The sequence below is a fragment of the Emys orbicularis genome, chromosome 11 (assembly GCF_028017835.1).
Source record: "Emys orbicularis isolate rEmyOrb1 chromosome 11, rEmyOrb1.hap1, whole genome shotgun sequence".
In the NCBI taxonomy this organism is placed as follows: Eukaryota; Metazoa; Chordata; order Testudines; family Emydidae; genus Emys; species Emys orbicularis.
In genome coordinates this window covers 46,318,104-46,343,166 of record NC_088693.1, presented here as the reverse complement: position 1 = coordinate 46,343,166, position 25,063 = coordinate 46,318,104, and the positions used below count along the sequence as shown (strand labels likewise).

General features: G+C 39.2%; 1 protein-coding gene across 1 annotated transcript in view; it reads left to right on the top strand.

Annotated features, from left to right (window-relative positions):
* Positions 1 to 3,572: 3,572 nt before the first annotated feature.
* The window catches only part of CERKL (ceramide kinase like), a 96,691-nt gene continuing 75,200 nt past the window's right edge, over positions 3,573 to 25,063 (top strand). The window contains exon 1 of the mRNA XM_065413664.1: positions 3,573 to 3,924. Within this exon, the coding sequence (XP_065269736.1) occupies positions 3,573 to 3,924 (352 nt within the window). The remainder of the gene's footprint in view (positions 3,925 to 25,063) is intronic.

Sequence of the window (25,063 nt, the reverse complement as noted above, 5' to 3'; positions counted from 1 at the left end):
TTTATTCTTTTATGTTTTTAATCTATTTAATTTAAAATATTAAGTTATTGATTTACTATCACCTTAAAGTAAAGTTAATAAAAGGCTATTACAACTTCCACTGACATCAGTTGAAGGGTATTACAAGTCTCTTGGGAACTGTAATACTCTTTCACTGATGTCAGTGGAAACTGTAATAACATTCTAGGGACACAAAGGAGTTATCAGTTTATTCTTTGATTGCAATTTACTGAGAAATAAACTGGTATTTATTATATGAGATATACTGTGTAGGCTAATAAGTGGTTCCAGAGACAAATAAAGATTGCTTAAGCAGTTAATATAGAGCATAGAGCCTGAAAGTTGATGCACCTATTCTTATTTTTATCATATATTGTACTTTACCTTCTAGTTAATGATTTAACTTTCCTTCTAAGTGACATCAATGAAAATACATTAAAGCTCTCATTGATGTCAAATAACTGATACAGGTTTTATTGGTTCATCTACTGTTACAGTTGTCAGAATAATACTCTGGAAAGTATATTTGGTCTGCAGTTTTTTATCCTGCTATACCAACTTCTGGCCTGAATTCTGTTTAAACAAAAGACAGATATCTCCAAATTTTCTACATAATGTCAACCTTTTGCATTTTATTTTGTTATTTTGCAAAGTATATAGATTCCAACAGAGAAGATCCACATGGAAAAAATACTGGGCACAACTTACAAAAAAAACCACATCAGAATAGGTCCCTTATTGTTAAGACTTTTAAGCAAGCAGAAGTTTTATATGATTAGATATGAGTTGGGGCCATATTTGTCCCTTGTAAAATAATCCTTGTTTAAACAAGCTTTTGATGATTTGTTATAAAATACGGTAATATACTACTGTATTTTTATTTTTCAAATTTTATGTTCAAGTACTGCACGTAAAATATTTTCATAGAAAGGTTGACATGATGATCCTATAACAACAGTATAGTGGTCACTGGTGTAGACCTTGCTGTTTATCATTCTTGACCTGTAATTCTCTTTTGCTAAAATCTCTATCTGCACTTTTTATGTAAACAAAATATGTTAAAGCCAAATTGTGCCATCAGATATGCACACACAAGTCACAATCTGAAAGAATTACGTGTCTTTACCTGAGGGCAAAATGTCAATTGTTACTGGTCATATCCCATAGGATATACATGAAGCTACTCTAAATAGAGACAAATACATTACAAATAACTATATACACAGTTATGATAACAATGTAAAACAATGTTATCTATAAAATATACCAAAAAATTACATAAAGAGAGAGAAATCAAATCCCATGGTAGAGCAACAATTAAAATAGATTGTATCTCTTTTCTTTCAGAATGTTTCCATTAAAACAGAAAAGGTCTGTTCCTTGAAAACAATGGAAGAAAAGAGAGGTCGATTTTTCAGTTTTAAGAGAAAGCCCAACAGGGGGATTTTAGTAGTGTAACAGTGGAAGACATTATCGGCTACATTTTAATTAAAGCTGTGTGAATGGTTTGACTTGAACTCAGAAGTACTCAAACCCAGCCTTGATTTGTATGTTTTAGAATTACTTAGATTATAATTCAACCAAGTGAATAACAGAGGTAACTCAATAAGCTAAGTATCACAAGACTGTAAAATAATGCATTTTTAAACAACTTGCCTTAGAAGTGTATTTTCAGCTAGATCAGGGGTTCTCAAACTTCATTGCACCGTGACCCCCTTCTGACAACAAAAATTACTACAGGTCCCAAGGAGGGGGAGAGGCGGGGGACCGAAGCCTGAGCCTGCCCAAGCCGCACCGCCCTGGGTGGAGGGGGCCAAAGCCCCAGGGCTTCAGTCCCAGGCAGAGGGCCTGTAATATGAGTCCCACCGCCCAGGGCTGAAGCCCTCAGGCTTGGGCTTTGGCCCCAGGCCCCAGCAAGTTTAAACCAGCCCTGGTGATCCCATTAAAACAGGGTCATGACCCACTGTGCAGTCCCAACCCACAGTTTGAGAACCACTGATCTAGATCATTAGCAATGGTGTACAGATAGTTATGATACTTTCACAGAGGGCAATTTTGTTGCCTTTGCTTGAGTAAATCACACCATTTATTTCAGTTTTGTGTGGGTGTGGATAGGATGATTTCTTCAGATGTATATAACATCACTTAGATTTCTAAAATGACAGACATTTTTACATTTAATTTTGAATCTTAATTCACACCATTCATAGCTCATGGCATGCAATATCTTTTATTGCTTATTTTCCTCAACAAGTACCCCCATTAAAAACATCTTTATTATCTCTGGAAAATGGTGAGAGAAAAGTGAACCACCCCTCCCCCTTTTGAGGAAATTTTGTTTGCTTCATAATTGCTATTGTTTGTCACTTAGATACTGAGATGACCGACACCTTACAAATACCATAGACAGAGAGAGACGATTATTGCTATAAAGCACAATCTGCAAACAATTATAATAGTATAAATGTATGTCTTAAACATGAGACTTCTGAATATCAAGGAATGGCAAATTGTTTGCGTGTCCTTTTAATGGTGCAATAAGGTAAAAGTAAAGAGCTGAGTCTTTAATACAAAACACATATTGCCAGGCTTGAGAAAAAAATCTGAGAGCAGTTTGCTTGAGAAAAAAATCGGAGAGCAGTTTGCTATTTATTTATTTAGGAAAAACAAGTTTACAAATTCCCTGCCATGTAACTACCAAACAACCCCTAGCTTTTGTTTAGAGAGACATTATACACGACCATAATGATCAGATCTTTCTGTGTAACAGGGTGTTACCATATTAATGGAGATATCCTATCTCCTAGAACTGGAAGGGACCTTGAAAGGTCATCAAGTCCAGCCCCCTGCCTTCACTAGCAGGACCAAGCACTGATTTTGCCCCAGCTCCCTAAGGGGCCCCCTTAAGGATTGAACTCATAACCCTGGGTTTAGCAGGCCAATGCTCAAACCACTGAACTATCCCTCCCCCTTACAACACCTCTAAGTGCTAACATGCCGTTCCTAGTGATTTTAGTAAGTTGAGTGAAACCTCAACGTAGAAGTAAAATAGCGAACATTAGCAACACTTGTAACAGGGGTGCGAGGGGCTGAGGCTCAGGGGATGATCCTGCTCCCACTGACTTCTGCGTGGTGGGATCCAGCCTCTCCAAACAACCTGGGCAAGCTCAAAGCAAAGGCCTGATCCTATTAAAGGCACCTCAGGCTTCACATGTGCTACGGCCAAGCGACCCGTGCACCACGCCGTCAGGAGCGGTCAGTGCGGGCGGGATCCAGCCCTTTCCTCCTTTAAGGAGGCGGGGCTGTGCTAAAGGCCGCGCAACAGGGACCCAGCTGAGTAACGATTCCTAAGGGCTCCACCCGGCGTTCCGCGCGCGACCGTATGGACGGCCGTTCACGGGCACGGCTGGAGGGCGCGCGCCTGCGTGTGAGCACTCACCCGCCCGACTCCCTCCACCCCCGGCTCGCACCCTCTCACGGGATGGGAGGGGGAGAGGAGTCGCTGCCTTGGCAGCAGCCGGGACGCGGAGAGTCTCTCGCTTCAACTTGGCTTGGAGGGGGGTGGCGCCGCCATGCTGGGGGCCGAGATCCCCTTCCCCCGCCCCAGGAGAGAAGCTTGGCCAGAGCTTGTGGAGGAGCCTTCGCCGCCGGGGACCGGGGTGGAAGATTCGGCTGGGCAGGGGATTGCCACCACCACCACCTCCTCTTCTTCCTCCTCCTCCTCGATGGCGCAGCGGTGGGAGGAAGAGGAGAGGCGGGGGGCGGCCCCCCTGGCCAGAGACCCCCTGCGCGGGGGGGAGGCGGCCGGGGGCGAGGAGGAGCCGCTCCTCAGGGGCATTTTCCAGATCGGGAAGAGGAGCTGCGACGTGGTGCTCAGCGCCAGGCAGCTCCGGTGGAGCCCCATCCAGCCCGAGAGCCGCGGGGGTGAGTGAGGGGAGCTGGCTGGGGGGAGAGTGGGGAAGCGGGGGCGGACCCTGCTGCTTCAGTGCATCCCCAGCAGCCTTCAATGTGCCTGTCAAGGGGAAGGCGATTTGGGGCTGGCATATTCCCCCCTCCAATCAAAAGTGACTGCTAAGTCTCCAACTTGTTAGCGGAGACGCTCCAGCCCCAAGCACCGTCCCAACCTGGCGCCACCCACCCTGATGGCGCATGGGGGACTGTGCATCGCCACTGTTTTGCCACTTTAGTTGGTCTTGTTTTGAACACTTGCTAAATTGATTGAGGCTAGTTCAGGCAGGGAGGGATCAGGGATGCCTGCAAGGGGCTGGGCAGCCACAGGGCAGAGAGCAGCAGGGGGAGGAGGTAGTTGCCAGAGTATGTTAGCGACATACATATCAAGTTACTGTAACAACTAAATCATCGCTAAAGTGCCACTTGCTCCTCCTGGAGAGGGCCAAATCTTTGTGTTCAGTTTTTGGACCAGTATCACTTTATGCTCCTGTGGCTATTTCCTTTTCTGCCAGACCACAAATTTTACCTATGGAAGGGGGACAATTAGCCTCAGATGAAATTTTCAGAACAAAACTGCTGAATTTCTAGTAGAAGAGGGCTTTTTCTGTGGTTCCGTCTTACAAATCAGTTTATGGAAATTGAAAGTTTACTTAAAACAGGATTACAGTAAATTAGTTAAAAGAGATAATTACTGGCATCTCTCTTCACTTTAAATCTGTGCCAGCAATAAAAGTGAAGAATTTAATTAAATAAGGTTATCAAGATCTCAAACCTAAAACAAAGTATCCCTGGGCAGTCTTTCTTTATTATTCTAGTATATAAACACTATGGAAACATGAAATAGTGTCTTACAGCTTTTAGCCATAGGCAGAATAGAAACAGGATTTTTATTGATTCTGAAGCATCAGTTTTTTGCATTTTAATCTAAATGACAGCTGTATATATGCTATATAGTAATTTATTGTGAGCTGTCTCTAAGTTTTAGGGTGAGGCTTGTGGATCAAATCCTGCTCCACTTACTCAGCTGAGTAGTTCTTCATATTTCTACTGTGAGTAAAGCAAACTGGATTTAGTTCAGCGTCTTTATCTCAGGGTTTTGTGTCAAACTCCTTGATATTTATTATGGTGAAATTTTTAAGGCAACAGCAAAAGAAATTAAGCTCCAGAAAGTTGTCATGATAAAACAGTCTTCAGTCAGCAAAGTTGTTGAAAAGGACTTGATTGAGTAAAACAAGATCTGTTTTACAAAAGATTTTACAAAGGGAAAATTTTCAAATATCCGCATGCTCTTAATTCAGAGTTACAGATAAATATTTGGCTTTCCAGCAACTTGGCTTTTTCAGCAATTGCTAAATCATAATCTCTGCTCACATCTTCTCCAGGGTGTCCACAGTGGGACTCTACTGTACTTCTCTTTTAGAGCTGGCTCTCTAGCAGAAAGCAAATGGTATGTTTAATAAATGCAGAGAGGTGCTTATTGTATGAGAGAAATGGCACAAAATCCATGCTACTATGATCAGATTATTGCTGTGGCATAGCCAACTCATGCATACCCAAAAGCTATACCAAAGGAATTTTGTGTTCAGCTGTAAAAAAGAACTTTGAGACCTGGTATGCCACCAAATAATCCTGTTTCTCAGGGTTCCCCCAATCACAACAGCTCAAAACTATATGAGACTCCCGGGGCATATGTCTGTGTGCATATGTAGTCCAATATGCCAGGCTGCATCTCAGGACTCTTCAAAGTTGTCTGGCTTCTGTTTATTCACCAAATCATCACCATCTGAACATGGTGCCCTTGTGAGTACTAACTTCACTAGATTGGTGGACAGACCCCCTTAGTGTTTGTGTGGGAGTTCCCTTTGTCCGCTGTCAGCCTTTGATGACACTGCTGACGAACACATCTGCCCTGTGATGGGGAGCTCATCTGGGTCCCCTCTGAACTCAAGGTTTGTGGTCCTTAAGGATCTCCTATCTTCATATCAATGTCAGAGAGCTAAGGGCTGTCTGCCTCACCTGTCAGGCCTTCCTATTTTGTGTCCAGGGAAAAAGCCTGTTTGTTCTTACAGACAACACTGTGGAGATGTTTGTTTTACCTCAACAGGCAATGGGGAGCTCACTCTTTCCTGCTTTGTCAGGAAGCAATTCACCTATGGAACTTTGACTGAACTTGCAGTGTGAGTCTCAAAGCCTCTTACTGTACAAGGGTGCAGAATGAGCCAGTGGACCACTTAAGCAGATAATTTCCAAGCCACCATGAGTGGTCTCTTCACCCGGATGTTGCCAGATGAATTTCCAACAGTGGGGGACTCCCCAGATAGACCTATTTGCCAAGAAGGCTGTCAGGAAATGCCAACTGTTTTGCTCCTTACAAGGCCACAGTCCCGGTTCCATCACAGATACTTTCCTGCTGCCCTGGACAAACAAGCTGTACTACACTTTTCCCCCAATCCCACTCCTACACAGAGTGCTGCTAAAGATCAAACAGGACCACTCCTAAGTTATATTAATAGCCCCAGTGTGGCTTCCCCTTTATTGGATCTGTCATTGGCAGCTACAATTTCACTCCCATTGCACCCAGACTTGATCTCTTAAGATCATAGTTGACTGCTCCATCCAAACCTACGGGCCCTTCATTTAGCAGCTTGTAGGCTCTATGGATAAATTGTAGGGAGGAGTCTTGCTCAGAGCAAGTTTTCCATGCATTGTTAAAAGTATCAGAGCTTTTTACATGTCAAAATAGAGGCGTTTTCCTATCTGGTCGTGTCACTTCGGGGTCTCACCAATGCAGTTCTCTATCCAGGATATACTGGATAATCTCTTGCACCTAAAACAGGTCTGTCAAGGTCCAGTTGGCAGCAGTATCAGCTTTCCATCCGCATGTGGATAACTGTTCTATATTTTCTAATGACGTGAAGGACTGGAGAGATTTTACCTTCAAATAAGGGAACCTATTACCCTGGCACTCGAATCTAATTTTGTTGAAGCTCAAGGGCTATTGTTTGGTCCTTACTGCACCTACCTCTAAAGGTGGCTTTTCTAGTAGCTAGTGCTTCAGCCAGAAGAGTGGCTGAACTGCGTGCTCTGACGTCTGAACCACCTTATACACATTCTTTTTAAGGATAAGGTGTACTTGCGGTCTCATCTGAGATTTCTCTCTAAAGTGGTATCTAACTGTCATATTAAACAGTTAATTTATTTACCTATGTTTTACCCCAAGCCACATGCCAATAAAGAGGAGTAACATCTGCAAACTATACACATTAGAAGAGAGTTGGTGTTCTACATAGACAGGACTAGTTTCATTTGTTAACCCAACTGTTCGTGGCCATAGCAGACAGAATGAAAGGTCTCATGATCTGTTCACAAAGAATTTTGTCTTGGATAACTTTCTGCATGTGTTTGTTATGATCTGGCAGGCATTTCCCCATTGGGCAAACTGACACCATGTTCCACAGGATCACAAGCGGCCTCAATGGTGTTCCTTATGCAAGTCCTTATCCAGGACATTTGGAAAGTGGCAACCTGGTCTTCAGTTAATACCTTCTCATCCCATTATGCTTCTACTGAGTACTCCAGAGAAAATGGTGTACAACTCATCCAAGTTTAGCAGTCTGTGTGTACATTAACTCAATCCCTCCTCCTACATTACAGCTTGTAAGTCACCAAGAGTGGAATGCACATGTGCAATCACTCAAAGAAGAAAAAATGGTTACTAACCTTTTGTAACTGCTGCTGTTTGATATGTGTTGCACATGTCCATTCCATGACTTGCCGTCCTATGCCAGAGTTGTCTGTCAAGAAGGGACTGAGGGAACTTGGGGGCAGCTGGGCCTTTTGTACTGGCACTCAGGGTGACCAGATGTCCCGATTTTATAGGGACAGTCCTGATTTTTGGGTCTTTTTCTTATTTAGGCTCCTATTACTCCCCACCCCCGTCCCGATTTTTCACACTTGCTCTCTGGTCACCCTACACTCAGTGGCACGCATCAGCAGAGGGCTCTGGAGCCTCCTTGATGGGTACCACTGAGGGGAAATTTTCTAGCAATTCTGCATGGGGTGCACGCACACCAAGAGTGAAATGGACATGTGTAACACATCTTGACAAATAACAGTTACAAAAGGTTAGTAACCAACGTGCACTTCATTTAACTATAGGGTTGGTTGATCTTACTTTAGGCCACCGGTTAAGTTACCCATTTCTCCTTGGAGCCTAAACTTACTGCTAAGTATCCTCTGTGTTTGAACTCATCTTGCCACTCTACATTCGTTTGAGGAAAGCAGTTTTTCTGCTATCAGTCACCTCAGCCCAGAGAGTCAAAGGACTTACTCCAGTTCTGACTTATGATAACTTATGATAAAGTAGTTCTCCAAGTATGTTCCAGTTTTCTCCCCAATGTGTTCCCAGCCTTCCACCTTAGCTAGGAAATCTTACTGACCAACTTCTATCATAAACACAAGACCAGATAAGAGGCCCAATGGCATTTCCTGGACATCCATTGAAAACTTAGTCTTCCTTTCCTGAAGTGAAGGGAGCCTTCCATGTTAGCCCTGGGGCTGCTGTCCTCAGGAAGTGGTCAGTTCTCCTCAGTGGGCTTCCATTGGTCCGTTTCTGAGACCATAATAATGGCCATATTGGGTCAGACCAATGGTCCAGATAGCCCAGTATCCTGTCTCCTGACAGTGGCCAGTGCCAGATGCTAAAGGGCAATTTCAAGTGATCCGTGACCTGCCTTGTATAGTCTCAGCTTCTGGCAGTTGGAGGTTTAGGGATATCTGGAGGATTGGGTTGTCTGTGGCCATCTTGGCTTCTTCTCTCCTGTCACTTTAGCCTAACCTTTCTTAGCTTCTCCATAGTTACTCTGTCTCCTTGGTTACTGCTAGTCAGACCTATTTTTCCACACTGATAGGCATAACAGAAAATCAGATTTCTTACCTTGTAAGTTGTTCTTAGTGATGTAGCAGCACCAGTATGGACACCCTCTCAGGATGTTGCAGTGGAAAATTGGGCTCTGACAAAGTGACTAATCAGGATAGTGTGGGCTAACCATAATTTTTCCCCAGCTCTGGAAATTGTCTGTTGGTGGAGGAAGTAGAATGAGGTGTCCTGCACAGGTTGGCTGTTACTTTCCTGACTGAGAGAAAAGGAGGGCTTGCCTATTTGTCAGTACTGGTGTTACCAAGTCAGGGAAAATAATTGATGAAGAAAGGGGAAAAAAAAGTTTTTTCTAATGCTGATCAATATGTAACCTGAGATAGTATAGCTGCTCACGCCTGAGCAGCAGTTCAAAATCATAGAAAAGAAAACTAATTGAAGAATAGATTTAAAAATTAGTTGTGTGTGGTTATTTGAAAACCTTAAAGATTTATAATAGGTTTTGTTGGAAAAAAGTAACGAACAGCTAAAGTGAAATTTAATATTTATGAAAGATACTGGATTAACAGCACTGGAAATGGGAGTCACTTGCATATTAGAATAGCTACAGCACAAGGAATTGCAAGCTTCCCTGGGCTGTTCTCCCAATATATCTTTTCTCTGTCCTGGGAAGGCTTAATGTGGTTGAAAAAGGACTTTATTCTCTGTCACTTTCATTCTTGAGCGTCTTTCTTGAGACTGCCAACAAGAATTTCAATTTGTGGCAATTTTGGTATTGATTTATGATGCAGATGCTTGTCACCTAGGAAATGGACAGAGATTGCCAACTGATTTAATATTGGCCTTGGGTCTAAAACTTTCAGTATCTGTAGATGTGGGGGCTTCTGATAACTAAAGATAATTTTGGCATATGTCTTCATTCTTGAAGACCTCTGGACACATCTAAAAATGTGTGGAAGCACTCTTCAAGTATCAGAACTGGGTGGTTGCTAGCATGGGTTGGGTTCTGGGACTCCAAGATAAAGCATGCTTTTGCATAAGTCACTAGACACAAATCACATAATTTATGTTAGCATGTAACTAAGATACCTGGAGAGCTCAAAGAAAATCTTTTCTAGAATACTGAACAATATGTTTTTGTCGAAAATTTTAAAAAACGGTAAAGGAATGTTTTTAAAAGCATAATAGGAAAAAATGAAATATCAAAACAACAACAAAAGAGTAAGTCCTTAGTAATAAATGACTTAGAATTAATTCCAAGTACATAGTAGTCTGCTGCCAAAGCTATTTAGGAACAGATGTGGGTGAAATAGATACCAGTAGTCTGTTCAGGATATTAAGGTAAGACATCTGTCAGTCTATCGGGTAGTCAAGAATAATGGAAACAGGAATAACACCAAAAATGGCCCTTTACAAAATGTGAATTATTGAAGTTATTAGTTGATCAAATTAGAAGCTTTTGATTTGGCTGCTGATATACAGAGAACATTTTCTTTAATATTTGAACTAATGGGTTATCGGGTGTCCAAATACAAATGTGATAATATATTCAAGTGGTGGACATAAAAATGAGTAATACTAGATACATCTGACAAAGTCAGCTTTGTATTACATGGTTTAATTTTCATTTTTAAAATTATCTGAATATCTTTAGCACTTTCACACATTCTAAACTTTTAAGACTCAGCTATTTCCTGAGAGAAACAAAACAGGATTTTATATTAGTATGTCCTCTATATATCCTTTTTTGTTTAATAATGTATAAATATTCATCTGCTTCTTTCTGCACATGAACATTAATTTGTGAGACTTATTTTTATAAGATGGAATGTGCTGATAAATTTTAAGACAAATTTTCATCTTTTGTTATCTTTTGCCACTTTCAGGCATTACTTCTTTGATTCTCTTAAGTGTGGGAGCAGAAATTGAGTAGAATTAATAAACTTTGAGTGCATGCTGGTGCTTGTGTCTAGTTTGTGCATGCATTACAATTTTCTGCATACAGGCGAGAGAGAGAAAAGTCAAAAAAATATAAATACAAATTTCTGTATTAGACCCTGGTCCTGCAAACATACATGTGCTTAAGTTAGTCAGTTGGGAATATTCATGCTTTAAATTTAAGTGCTTTAAGTTTTAAATTAAGCATGTGATAAGGGCATGCAAGGTTGGGGTCCTAGTGCTATTTGGATTTCAAACAGTAGTGCCTTCATAATATTTGGATTTCAAACAATACAAGGGAACTCTAATTTATTGAATTTTTTTTTGAAAACATAGAAATAGTTCTATTGGACTTAGGTTTAAAACAACAACAACAACAACTCCTCCCCACTCCAAATGCCTCCCCTTTGTTTTTATGAAATTTAAATCTTGGACAAATCTTAAATTGATTGTTTTTCTGCACTAAGGAATTATTAGACTTAACTATCTGTAAGCACTGTAAATGGAAAGATACTCTCGTTGTAACACTAATTGAAGTCATGACTTGCCACTGGTACTTCCTTTGCGAGTTTTTGTGTGTGCATATAAGGGGTGGAGAATATCAGAAATGAGTATTTCGAGAGCCAGAATGTGAGTTAATTGTTGGATAACTTTGCTTTGATAATTTTGCTTTGTACAGAGTGTGTTTTGGCACGTCAGTGTTTGTCAAAATATGTTTATCAGCATTTCAAAACTGTTTGAAGAAATCCTGGGTGAAATCCTGTCCCCATTGAAATAAGTCACAATTTTGCCATTAACTTCAGTACGACCAGGATTTCACCCTCTGATGCTCTCTTGGTTGAACTGTGGCCCTTACTGGAATAGCATAGGATCAAAGACATAGGCAATACCAGTCTGCATAGATAAACTCAAATGTTGCAGTACAAGTTGCTACTTTACTTGTAAGTGAGAAAGCTTTGCTCTTTTTTTCCAAATATTTCCCCCCCTGTATTGTGCTACCAAGGCCGACATCTTCAGATTGTTGGAGCTTAGTCCTCTCATTCTGATTTTTCCACTCTACCATGCCAAGAATCCGAACCGAGGTGCTCTGCACTGTGGTGAGATCATCGCATGCACTGATTGTTTCTGGGACTCATCAGAGTTTCCAACTCATTATTTCCTTAGGAGTGGAGAATTTGCTTTCCTTGGTGGAACAGGTAAGGGAGTTCAGTCCCATGGAATCTCCTGGTCTTGGGAGATGCACTGAAAGCCAGGGCCATCTTCATGGAGGGTCTGTGCTTCCACATAGCTTCCCAGCCCCTTGGTCACTAATACAGTATAGCAGTACCTTTCTACCTTCCAGTACCCCTGAACCATCATCTGTGTGTGCGAGAGGAGACTGTTTCATTGTATGATGTTATCATGTAAGTTAATGCTGATGGGGTCAGCAAATAGCTATGACTGGAATCCTGATTCGCTTGAGGCAAAGGGGGAAGAATGCAGCTCTCCATGGCTCCTACCTTTACCCCGCCAGATGTGCTTTTGCTTGTTGCTCTTGTCACTGAAATGAGGGGAGCTCAGTTTGTGGCCAGAATGTGCTACATAGTAAGTATCATAAAGCATTTAAAAAAAAATTACTTTGTGCCTTACATCAGAGGGTCTGAAACAGATTTACAATCAATTAGTTAAATTCCATTGCATCCCTTTGAGATGTATAAGTATTAGATTCTTTTTAAAGGTAGATAAGTTAAGGAAAAAGAGGTTTGTTGGGAGTGGAGGGGTTAGTTTCACTTCAATTGCAGCAAACTAATGCATTTATCTATTAAATTTGGAGGAGAATCTTTCTGACATGCTGATCAATCTTTCTTTCATTATTTTCATTATTTAAAAAAACCTGTGGGCCAAAATTTACCCTAGATTATATTCATTACATCTTCATTGAGTTCAACAGTGTTTTGCCTGAAGTCTTATAGCTAACAAATAGGTTCCGTTCCTGACTCCATCATAGAAGCTTTAAATTTAGGTCATTGGTAACTCTAATGATGAAGCCAGTCAGATTCACATGAATGGATTTGTTTCTTAGCTATTTCCAAATATTTCTGAATGGCCATATCATTCTGTGTTAGGGATTTTAGTTCTTAGGCTTATTGAAGCCCTGTCCCTTCTGTGTGCCTACACTTTAACTTTTACTGTCACTTTCATTCTGACCAGGTTACTGATGTGAGTTGTAATATTTTCAAACTTACTTCTGTAGTGATGTCAGTTCCCCACATGTAAAATGAAAAACTGCTGAGTATGTGTTTTTGTGTATTTTCTTTTTTAACTCTATTTTTTTCCCCTCCAAAAATCTTCTCTACTGACCAATCTGCATTTTTTTTTTCATTTGGTGAATTCCCATTATAAATATTCAGATTGAGTAGTTTGAGTGTACTGTACAAAACAATAGTAAAAAGAATGATTGGGAAACGGTGCATCTGCTTTTGGGTTCATTGTGTTCACCCTTAAGTTAATCTTCCTGTCAATATTGGCATGTTTTATTTGTTAACAATGTGCATTACAAAACAGGAAATAATATCTAAGTATGTTTGCACTAGAAAACAAGAGAAGTAATCAATACACATAGAAGAAATCTTGTTTGCTTGCTGTTTCATTCATGTAAATTGTAGTGATTGCAACTTTTTGTCTTTTGGAAGACAGACTTTATTTTTATTAATCACAGTCCTTAAAAATATTTTTATCCACACCAGAAGTATTTACAAACAAAAATAAATACCTGAAAATTCTGTGAACTCTGAATAATATGCATTCTTGTGTTCTTTTTAAGCTGTATTTTAACCTTGATGGATCATACAACTTGTATTTTTCTCTCTTAGCATACTGGCCCCCATTTCTACTACTTATGTGTGGTGGGTTTTTTTTTTTTTTTTTTTTTTTTTGGTGTCTGCACATACTGTTGCAACATAATGTGTTGAGTATTTGATACATATATTACCATATTGCCATAAGGAGCTGTATTATTTTAGACACCAACTGATTTCATGAGAGTGTCAGATTTCTTTCACATATGCCTATGTTTTTGTGCAGATGACCCCAAAGAACATCTGTTAGTTTTGTAGTGGTATCTGCTGTTTCCTTTTAGAATTTAACCTTTTTGTCAATTGTCGGTGGGACTCTTACAGAATTTCATTATGGGGTCCTTTCTAAATTGATTTCTGTTCCACAGATATTAACTGTCAAAGTTCTGAGTTAATTGTGTTCTGGCATAGCATGACAGTGAGTGCAATTGTGAAGTGGATTATAAATGAAACTTTAAAAAAATCCTCTCAGGATCGCTGTATTTTGCAGTGCAGCTCTGTTATTTAAAATAAGTGAATAAAACACTGTCTTTTGATTGGTATCTCTATATCTTTACTAGTCAGGTAGTGTATTTACATCCCCTAATACAGTGGTTCTCAGCCTTTTTCATACTGTGACATTATGTTACAAGAGAAAGTTTTGGAACCCCTTTCTTAATGGTTTTGGGACCCTCTCCGATCTAACTATAAAGAATGGTAGGATGGTTGAGACCCTTCAGGATGAGAACTTCTGCCCTAATGTTTCTCTTAGGATGGTATTCCTTTCATCCGCATACTGCCTGAATAATTAGGATTTACATGGATAACATGTAGGAGAGCTGGAGGCAGCAATATCCATACTCCCAACTTTCGGATTGGTTACAGGGCCTTTAGCTATATGTTGTGGATCCTGTGGCCTCTTCTCTTGCCTGCTCTAAATGTTTCTCTGTATGTAAAACTTGAGTAGGGCTCCCTCTCTGACATACATGAAAAATGTTCAGCCAAACTTGGACTTTCAGCAGTGCAAAGGGACTTTCTCAGGCCCTCTCCACAAGTTTGAGTTTTTCCCAAAGAACAAGGAACTTTTACTACATACAACTGAAAGAGAGGAAACGTGGATTTGTTGATAACATGGTGTTTGAATTGAAAACCATTTAATGTTTCAGTTGAAATGAGTAAGCTCTCCATCCCGCAAAGACTTGAGCATATTTTATTTTTTTAGACACAGCCTGTAGTCCCATTGTTTTCAATAGGACTACTGTCTGCATGTAGAATTAAATGCACACCTAAGTCTTTGCAGGACTGGGGTCTAATATAGCCCTGTTTAATGCATTGAAAAGATATTTAGCCTATCTCTGTTGTATCTGCTGGTGTTTCTATAGCTTTATTCAGTGGTAAATATTGTGAACTAGCAGGTAGTTCTTTTAAATTTAAAAGGTGTCTTGCATTATGTAGATATTTATCAAGTCAAAAGGAAAGTACTGATTTTTTTTTTTCTCTCCCAGTTTAATACTTTTCAGCAGTGATGTCACATTAGTAGAGCATGTTCTTATGTAACATCTAAAATGCTGTTATATGGTTTTCAAATTTCAAACATTTAAAATTTCTTTGCTAAATCTTTATATTGTATTCTGCTAATTCAAAATAGCAGATTGAAATGCACTGCTTCCAGTGAATATGGAAAACTTTGATTGTTCCCTGCAATGACTGAAAATAATAACTCTGTTTCCTGACAGTGTTATAAAATAGTAAATCTTCAGTCAACCAGAGAAACATCTCATAAAACTGGAAGTTATACAGCATTCAATATATCAGTTAACTCATGAAGCTAAATTAGTAAGCAGTCTGTCTTCCTGACTATTGAAAGCAGTTACTCACTGACATCAGCTATGGCTCTGGTATGGTATGAAACAGTAGTATTTAGGCCCTATACTTTGCTTGTTGCTCATGGAAGAATAAGATTTTCTGCATTGATATGAACTTTACACTGTTCTATGATTTGACAAGATACCAGATACAGTACAATGCTTTATGGGCATTTGTGTTGCTATTGCTTTATGGGTGTTTGTGTTGCTATTGCCAATTTCAGTAGACAAGTCCTGACTTTTTTCTCCAAAGTCTTCAAGTCATGAAGTTGGAACTTTGTAGGCATATTATTGGCAGCCAGAACATCAGAACACACTACATGGTTTTGAATCAAATGATGTTAAATCATACATTTGTCATCCTATTTCTGCATTTCTTTCTGAACCCTCACTTGAACAACTTGCCACTGTTTTTCTCATAAAATGATCTATCTTTCAGAATAGACTGAAAGATGTATGCATTGCAGCCACGTGAGTCTCATCAGTGTCCTTGGGCTTGTATATATCCCCATCTACAATCGTCTCACAAGAACACTCCTCTAAGAGAATATTGACATCCCCAAGAACAAGCAGGCTCACTGACTCCAATGCCACCACAGAATGAAATTCTGTAATAGCTAAAGTAGAGAGCCTGGTGAAAGGGGATAGTATTATACCAATCACACTTTAACTCATTCTTGAGTTTTCTGGATGCAGGGCCTACAGCAGAGCCAGTCTCTGGGCAACATAACAAGCACAGCTGGTTTATAGTAGACTGCCTGATCCGCTACACTGTCTGATTGGTTGGAGGAGTCAGCAGAGCAGCTCTTAAGCCCAGCAGCAGCAGTTCAGTGGCTGCTCAAATTGTCACCCACAGCTGTGATCACTCCTGTACCTGTCTTTCCTCACTCCAGGTAACCAAGTTGGGAGGGTCCCAGAGCTTGGGCTTCAGCCTGAGTGCAGAAGTCTACACAACAATGAAACAATCCCGCAGCCTGAGCCCAGAGAGTCCAAGTTGGCTGGCACGGGCCAGGTGCCTGTTTTTCTTTACTGTGTAGACATACCCAGACTCTGGTTCTGACCCTGGGCTATGATGCCTCACTCTGGCTCTAAGTCTGGGCTTCAATTTCTGGCTACTAACTCCTGCTCTGACCATTAGGCATGACTCCTATTCCAACCATTAGGCATGACTGCCCACATCCTGGTCATGTGACGCTGGCCTTGATATAAATTACATTCAAATGTGGAATGCAGGCAGTTCTGACTTTAGCACCTGTGATCTCCCATACATCTGTCTGTAAAATATAAATATTAGAGTGTGTGTGTGTGTGTGTGTGTGTATATATATATATATATATATATATATATATATATATATATATATATATATATATATATATATATATATATATATATACACTCTAATATTGAAACAGAAGGAGAACACAATGTGGTAGGGTGACATCGTTTTTTAATATGAGTTTTGGGAGGGACGTGTTATTCACGAGTGGTAAAGACATGAGTTACATATATCTTCCCAATTGAGTGAGTATTCATAACCCTTTTGCAACCCCACAACATGATATATTCTGCATATGCCACCTATTTAATAGTGCTTTACAAATGTTTAAAGATTTTTTTTAAAAAAAATTATTTGGACTTTTTAATATATAGTTGCTTATAAAGCCTAGTGTCTTAGTTACTTTGGGTTTGATACTGTATGGTGCAGAACACTTGAGCCACATATGCTTCAGAGCTTTGCTAATTTTAATGCTTTGGATCAAGGCCAGAATGTTCAATACCTTGCAGGATTGAGTCCCATGAACCGAATTGTTACAGTGCTCAGAATGAGTCATAAAAACGATTAAAGCCATCCTAAAATAACTTTTATATACTCAAAACAATTTCACATACAGGTCACAATTTCAAAGGCTCTCATGGGACTTCCTAAACTAGGAGTGAGTGCTAGGTCCCTTTGGAGAATTGAGAATAACCTCTTTCCACTAGTACAAATGTCTTGTGTCTAGCCCTGCAAGATCACGAAGTAACACAATATAAATTGAGAAAGTGTGTATATGCAGAAGACCTCAGAACTGGTGTAGGACTGAATCTTGCTGATGAGTGGACTTGGGATGGGGATAACTTTTGGGGGAATGGGGAGATATTCCACATTTCAGAGGAGAGAAGCAGGGACCAATTCTATGGCAGTATTTTTTTTTTAAATTTATTTATATATATAAAAACTCATCAGCAAGATATATTTAATTATTCAGTCCCACTTTTTGAAGCTGTTTGAGTTTAAAGTGTAAGAATACGTTCTTGGGTGAGGTAGAAAAAGGTGCATATAAATATACTTGGCACATGGTTCTGCAGTTTATCACATGGAAATCACGTGTGTGTGTGTGTGTGTGTGTGTGTGTGTGTGTGTTGCAATTCCTAAACAAATAAGGCAGTTTATAAACAGAATTTGATCCCTGACTCTGATTTTCCTGGCTTTTGTCTATTTAGGCTACATAAATAGCTAGTTACTTAAATGGCTTTCAGTATGAAATTAGTTGTCACTGTTAGTTTATTTGAACTATGACCATATATCTCTTCTGTCAGTTCATATACTCAAGTGAGTGTAGGAAAGCGTGCTTAGCTAGGTTTTGTAAAGCTCTGGAAATGCAAAGCAACAGATGTTATGCTCAGCACAATTGCATGTATCCTGGAAACAAATCTTTATAGAGTACAGACTGATTCTTAGAAAAACAAAAATATGCCATACAAATGACACAGTTAAAGGTATCAGCAGTAAATACGTATGACTTAATATAATGCTGTTTTGCAATATTGTACCTGAATGTGAACTTTTAAAAATATAAACATATACCGTTAGTTATAAAAACATTAAAAGGAATGCATAGAGTTCTATGGAAAAAAGACGTAGTGACGTATCTTTATTGTATTTAAAATAGGGTTATTGTAGCTTTTTTTTTTTTTTCATTTATATTAATTGTGATGTAGCAGAAATGGAAAAAATATACATAATGGAAAAAAAAATTTTTTAAATGAACTTGTGGGAAAACAAGCTTGTGTATTACATTTTTTGCTTTCTGTGATAGGTTTTATTTACTATATTATTGCAACTTTTGTAGAAAATTGTTTGCATGAGTAGATAGGATGTCTCAGGATAATTTGCTTTTAAAAACTTACATAAAAAACACATCCCACCCTTTTGAACATATAGAGGAAACTGCATGACAGAACCAGATTACCATTCTACTATTCCATCTTTTTAAAGTGACTTTTGTGCTTGTAATAGCTAGAAGTTTAAGTCCACTCTTCAGTAATAGAACAAATGAAAAATGTAGTGGTCTTTTGTTGTGTAGTTCAGAGTGAGGTCTCTTTCTCTGTTCCAATTTCAGAAAAACAGCAATTGCCCAACCCTTCCTCTGGAGGAGACAAAAGGCAACCCCCTCAACCTCAAGCTGGGGGGTCTTTGGGCTGTCAGGAAAAATTGTAGTGGCTTCTTTAATAGTTCCCCCTCCCTTGGAAGGGAGTTGATGGGGTGGGGGAGTTAAGGCATTGCCTAAAGAAGCTGAAACAGCCTCCCCTAATGTCTGTTACAGCAAGGAGCTGAATCCCTTTCCCAAGCCCCTTAACCCTCATACGAGGAAAGGGTGGTGGGGTCCCAGCAATGGGCTGGGGACTATCTGTGGAGGGCTTTGGGGCTGACAGCAGCCCTCCACCAGGTGGAAGTGATTCAGGAAGGAATCATGACCTGCACTCTGTGAATTGTTGCTGGCTAGTTCCCAGATGAGTTAATACAGTTGCAGCCCTATGAAGGGCCAAAAACCAATACCCGTAAGACCCCACTAGAAACATGCCTGCTGGATGATGATGATTCCCTGTTTACAATTACATTTTGAGACTTGTCCGTGACTTTTTTAATACATTTAGTGTATGTCATGTTAATTTTATATTCTAGTTTTTTAATCAAAATGTTGTCCGGTAGCAAGTCAATTGCTTTACAAAAGTCCAACTGTAATGGCTGTTTCATTACTTTGCCTGGAGTTGATGTCAGGATTAAAGGCCTATAATTACCTGGGTCATCCAATTTACCTTTTTAAAGAATTGGCACAATTGGCACAAACTAGCTTTCTTTTGGAATTTCCCCAGTGTTCCAAGAGTTACTGAAAATCAACATTAATGGTCTAGCAAGCTCCTCTGCCAGCTCTTTTTAAAAATCCTTAGATGCAAGTTAGCTGGACCTGCTGATTTTAAAATGTCCAACATCAGTTGCTGCTGTTTAACATCCTCCTGTGTTACTATTGGAATGGAAAGTATTTCATCATATCATATGACATCATCATCTGTTTTTCCCCATACAGAACAGCAGTATAGGTCTGTCGCATCTTACGCGCATTTAACATGTGCGATTTCAGCTTTACGCAGTCAGCAAAACCAAAAAACCCCCAAAAAAACAAAAAAAAAAGAGAGAAAAATAACAATTTTAATACTGTACCTGTAGTGCAGGCGATTCCGCCCGCCATTGAACTCAATGTAATTTTGACTATACGCAGTTTTTGCTTTACGTGCTAACTGCGGAACGGAACCCCCGCGTAAGATGAGACTCGCTTGTATTTGTTGAACATGTCTGCCTTTTCTGCATTATTATTGACAGTTCTACATTTTCCATCTAGTAATAGACCATTAACATTGTTAGGATTTTTTATCTTAATATCATATAAAAACTCCTTATTGTCCTTGATTCTGCTGGCAATAGACTTCTAGTTGTGGCAGGGTGGATTTGATTTAAATCACTAGTCAGGAAGACTTGATTTAATCATGGATTTCTACATAAAAGTCCATTCTTGTTGGTGGTTATAACCTTGTACATATTCTTCACAACTCAGAGATAGATGTAGGTTTCATTTTTAGAAGGTACACACTATACATTTTTTTAAGTGATTTATTTTGAAAACTTTTCAGATTAGTTTTACAGCTATATCAGAAAATGAATGATTGTTTGGTTATTTCATTTACCAAAGGTAATTGAAGCAAATATTTATGAAGTCACTGGGAGGTGAACTATCTCCAGTTCAACAGGTTAATCATTAATATTTGGAGGATTTTTTTGCCATGCTGTATTAGGAGGAGAACATCACCAGACAGACATTTAAATTGTTTTATTTAACTAAAACAACAATGTTATGTATTCTGTTTTTTTCTTTAACAAGCATATGAATTTTTGAATTTAGTTAAACATTCAAGTTTTTTTTAAATCAGGTTTGTTTTTGTTAAATTTGTTAAAATAATTAAATGAAATATTTTAAAAAACCCACAAAAATAAATAAATACATAAATTGACTGTCAGCCAGGTCAACATGAGAAACTTTAAAATATTGGCTTCTGCAGCTAATTCAGTCATCTTCACCTTCATTTTCCTGTTTGTTCATAATCTAGAAAAGGAAAAACAAGCTTTCCTGCTTTTTCAGGTCCCAAATGATTTCTCAATTTGGAATGAATTAGTCCAAAGGAAGAAAATATTCTTTCTACACCGGCAGAAGAAGCTACTGCTGTTAAGTGAGATTATCACTTCAACAGTCTCTGAATCCAAGTGCTTAAGTGACTTCCACCAGTTCACTGGTGTGACTTTCTTTAAAACATCATCAGCAAACATATATTTCTTGAATGGTTCACCCTTAGCTCTGAAGTTTATTACAGTTGGTATTATTGAGGAATGGTTGCTGGATGTCCATATCATAGTCAACTCTTCTTCTTCAGCAGTAAAGGTTTGACTCTGGTACCGAGTATTGAGAATATTTGCAAGAAAATGAGCTGGAGATGGTGCTCATCCTATTCGTTTTTTTAATGCTTGTAATTTAACTCTGTCATTGCATATTTCTCTTTTTAAGATCTCACTCAGTTCCTTCTAGATTTCAACAGCATCAGCAATAAAACAGTTATTTCCCTGCATTTTGTTCAAGGTTATAGAAATAGGCTTCAGGGTACTCAGCATGTATTCAACATTTCTCTTAAGCCCAATGTTGAGAACTTTGGCTGTGACAGTGCCATCTATTTTTTCATGAGTTTGTTCACAAACTGTCAACGGATTAGGCCAATTCTTGATATAGTGCTCAAAACAGTCCACTACTGAGTTCCATCGCATGTCTTGTGGGAGAGTTAGCTTGGTTCCTCCCCACTTTTTTCAGAGCAGCTGCTGCAAAGTGGTTGTTCCGGAAGTACTTGGAGGAGAGGAAGGTGATCAGGAACAGTCAACATGGATTCACCAAGTGCAAGTCATGCCTGATCAACCTGATTGTCTTCCATGATGAGATAACTGGCTCTGTGGATATGGGGAAAGCAGCGGATGTGATACATCTTGACTTTAGCAAAGCTTTTGATATGGTCTCCTACAGTATTCTTGCCAGCAAGTTAAAAAAGTATGGATTAGATGAATGAACTATAGGGGTAGAAAGTTGGCTAGATTGTCAGGCTCAATGAGTAGTGATCAATGGCTCGATGTCTACTTGGCAGCCGGTGTCAAGCGGAGTGTCCCTGGGGCCGGTTCTGTTCAACATCTTTATTAATGATCTGGACTATAGGATAGATTGCACCCTCAGCAAGTTCACGGATGACACTAAGCTGGGGGGAGAGGTAAATAGGCTGGAGGGTAGGGATAGGGTCCAGAGTGACCTAGATAAATTGGATGATTGGACCAAAAGAAATCTGAGGTTCAAGAAGGACAAGTGCAGAGTCCTGCACTTAGGACGGAAGAATCCCATGCACTGCTACAGGCTGGAGACTGACTGGCTAAGCAGCAGTTCTGCAGAAAAGGACCTGAGGATTATAGTGGATGAGAAGCTGGATATGAGTCGGCAGTGTGCCCTTGTTGCCAAGAAGGCTAATGGCATATTGGTTTGCATTAGTAGGAGCATTGCCAACAGATCGAGGGAAGTGATTATTCCCCTCTATTCGGCACTGGTGAGGCCACATCTGGAGTATTGCATCCAGTTTTGGTCCCGCCCCTCTACAGAAGGGATGTGGACAAATTGGAGAGTCCAGTGGACTGCAACGAAAATGATCAGGGGGCTGGAGCACGTGACTTACAAGGAGAGGCTGAGGAAGAGCTGCATACTAGACATTTTAATTTTTTTTCACTGTGATAGCTTTTATTGTTACTTCTTGTATTCTGCTATGTGTGCATTTCCTGATGTATCAATTGTTTCTGTAAGGAAGACATTCCCTTCTTCTGTTGTCATACAAGCACATACAACAGAATCATTGTGGACATTGCTCCACCCATCAAGACTCAGGTTAACAATTTTACCCTCTAGACCTTTTGCACACTGCTCAATTTCTCTTTCATACTCTTTATCCAACAATTTGCCTGTGACATCTGCTCTGTTGGGTGGACTGTATCCTGGTCTTAATGACTGAACCATATTAATGAAGTGTGAGTTCTCAATCATATGGAAAGGAGAGTTTGTTGCATAAACAAACGGGCAATTTTTTCATCAACTACCTCCTTTTGTAATCTGCTGGTTCTTATCACAAACTTATCTATGGTTGTTTCTGGATGATGGAGATTTTTTTTTCTTTTTGCTATAGGTGATATACTGTGGCAGATAATTCTAAACTATAGAAAATTATGGTGATCTTGAAGGTGTATAGACTTCAGAATCCTGTATTTTGAGGATGGATTCTCCTAAACAAAATAAGTCAATGCAGTTATTTAATTATTATTACCATATTGCTCATTTAGTATTACTCATTGCATTCACTGACACTCCGTGCTACTTTAAAGGTGAAATTGTAAAAGGAAGATCTGCCTATTTCAGTTATTTATTTATTTTTATCACAACTGCATCTAAAATGATAGTACAATAGAGTAACACCTATATTTATTTTTTTGCTCAAACATGAGAATTCAAGAATAGTTCAGAAGGAAGACAGGCAGTCCTTAAGAAAGAAGTAGGAAATAAAAAAGTTTACCAACCTGAAGATCCTGCATGTTCAGACATGTTCCTTTCATCATCTTCAATGCAGATTCCTCCTGAGAAGGAACACTTCTCATGATGTTGTTTCATTTGGGCAACCAGGCCTTACATTTCTTAGTTGCACTGTTTGCTTTGTGCACGCATGCCTGTCTTACCCCCAGGTAGAGGAACTTCATTATAATATTCCCAAAATGGGTCTTTCTTATGGCCTGCTGCCATTATAGGTTTTCCCTTCTAGTGAGAGAATGGTATGGTAGATCTCAGATCAATGAAGACTACACTCAGAAAGACCTCAAGACTTCTGGAATATGCTGCTCAAGCAGTTTCACTTTTGTTTCTACTGCCTGTCCCTCCCTTCTCCCATTTATCTCCAGACTTCTTCTCCTTGTCCAGATCTATTCCACCTCTAACAATCTTCTATTCATTGAATTTTTTGAAACTTTGCACTTTTAGAGAAGGGGGAGGTGTTTGACTCTGTGTACAAAAATTTGCAGAGGGACAATAGGGTTGAGGTCTGTTATTTCTCACCTCTATATTTATTTATTTATTTAAAAACATGCTTGTTAACAGCAAAAATGTTATCTCTGGAGACACAAATCCACAGTTTGAGAACTGCAAAACTAAGCATCTCTGATGGTATCTTCTAGACAGAGCACTGAGTCCCATTGGGTAGATAGAAAGATTAACCTAAATAATCTATACAGAAGCCCCTGGAACCCCATAAGATTGGGTCCCTAATCCATGAACTACTGGAACTCATTTACAAAACTTTTGTTAGACATTACATGAATATTTTGTCTCATACTATAGAATTAGAATTTATAATCCCTATTCCATGATGAGATATCTTTGAGCTATATGTATCTTAATTAAAACTATCTTTAGATAGGTTTTTCCCCCTCAAAAAGCATTTTATCAAAAAAATCCAATTTTAAATAAAAAAAAAAATCCAATTTTATTTATTTATTTAAAAATTATTGATTTTTATCCACCCTGAGTTGTGGTCTTTTGCAGCCCTTATAAATTTTCTGCAGTTACTAGCTTCTGATTTATATTCATTAGTCACCTTCACCTTCCTTCTTGTTTTATTTATATAACCTTTTTATAGTGGCCAGGTTTTGTTTGTTTTTTAACTGGGCTACCTTCTTCTTTATTTGTTGGTTTTAGGGCATCTAGGACAATGTTCTTAAACAACTTCCAATCATTATTCACATTTTTCTGTTTACATTTTCTCTCACAACCAATTTCTCATAATTGTTTTCAGCTTTCTGAAATTGGCTCATTTAAAAGCGCCAAGAATACTTATTACCGATTTGTACTTTATTCTGTTTGCACATTACAAATGTGAATTGGCTACCAATACAATTTATTCATCAAGGCTTAGTTTACTGTATGTTGGATGCAACACTTTTGATTTAGGAAGTTGTCATCTATAATATTAAAGAATTCAGAGTGTGTTTTTGTACTGGCAGCATGAGATATCCTGCCTATATCACCCAGATTGAAGTCCGCCATGATCTCTCAGCCTTTTTCCTACACATTTTATAGATAGGTGCTTGAGGAGTTAATCACCCTGTTCCCTGGTGTGATTTGATAGTCTATGGAAGACACCAGCTAGTACCCCCTTTTGTGCTTTATTTGTTAGGACCTTGATCC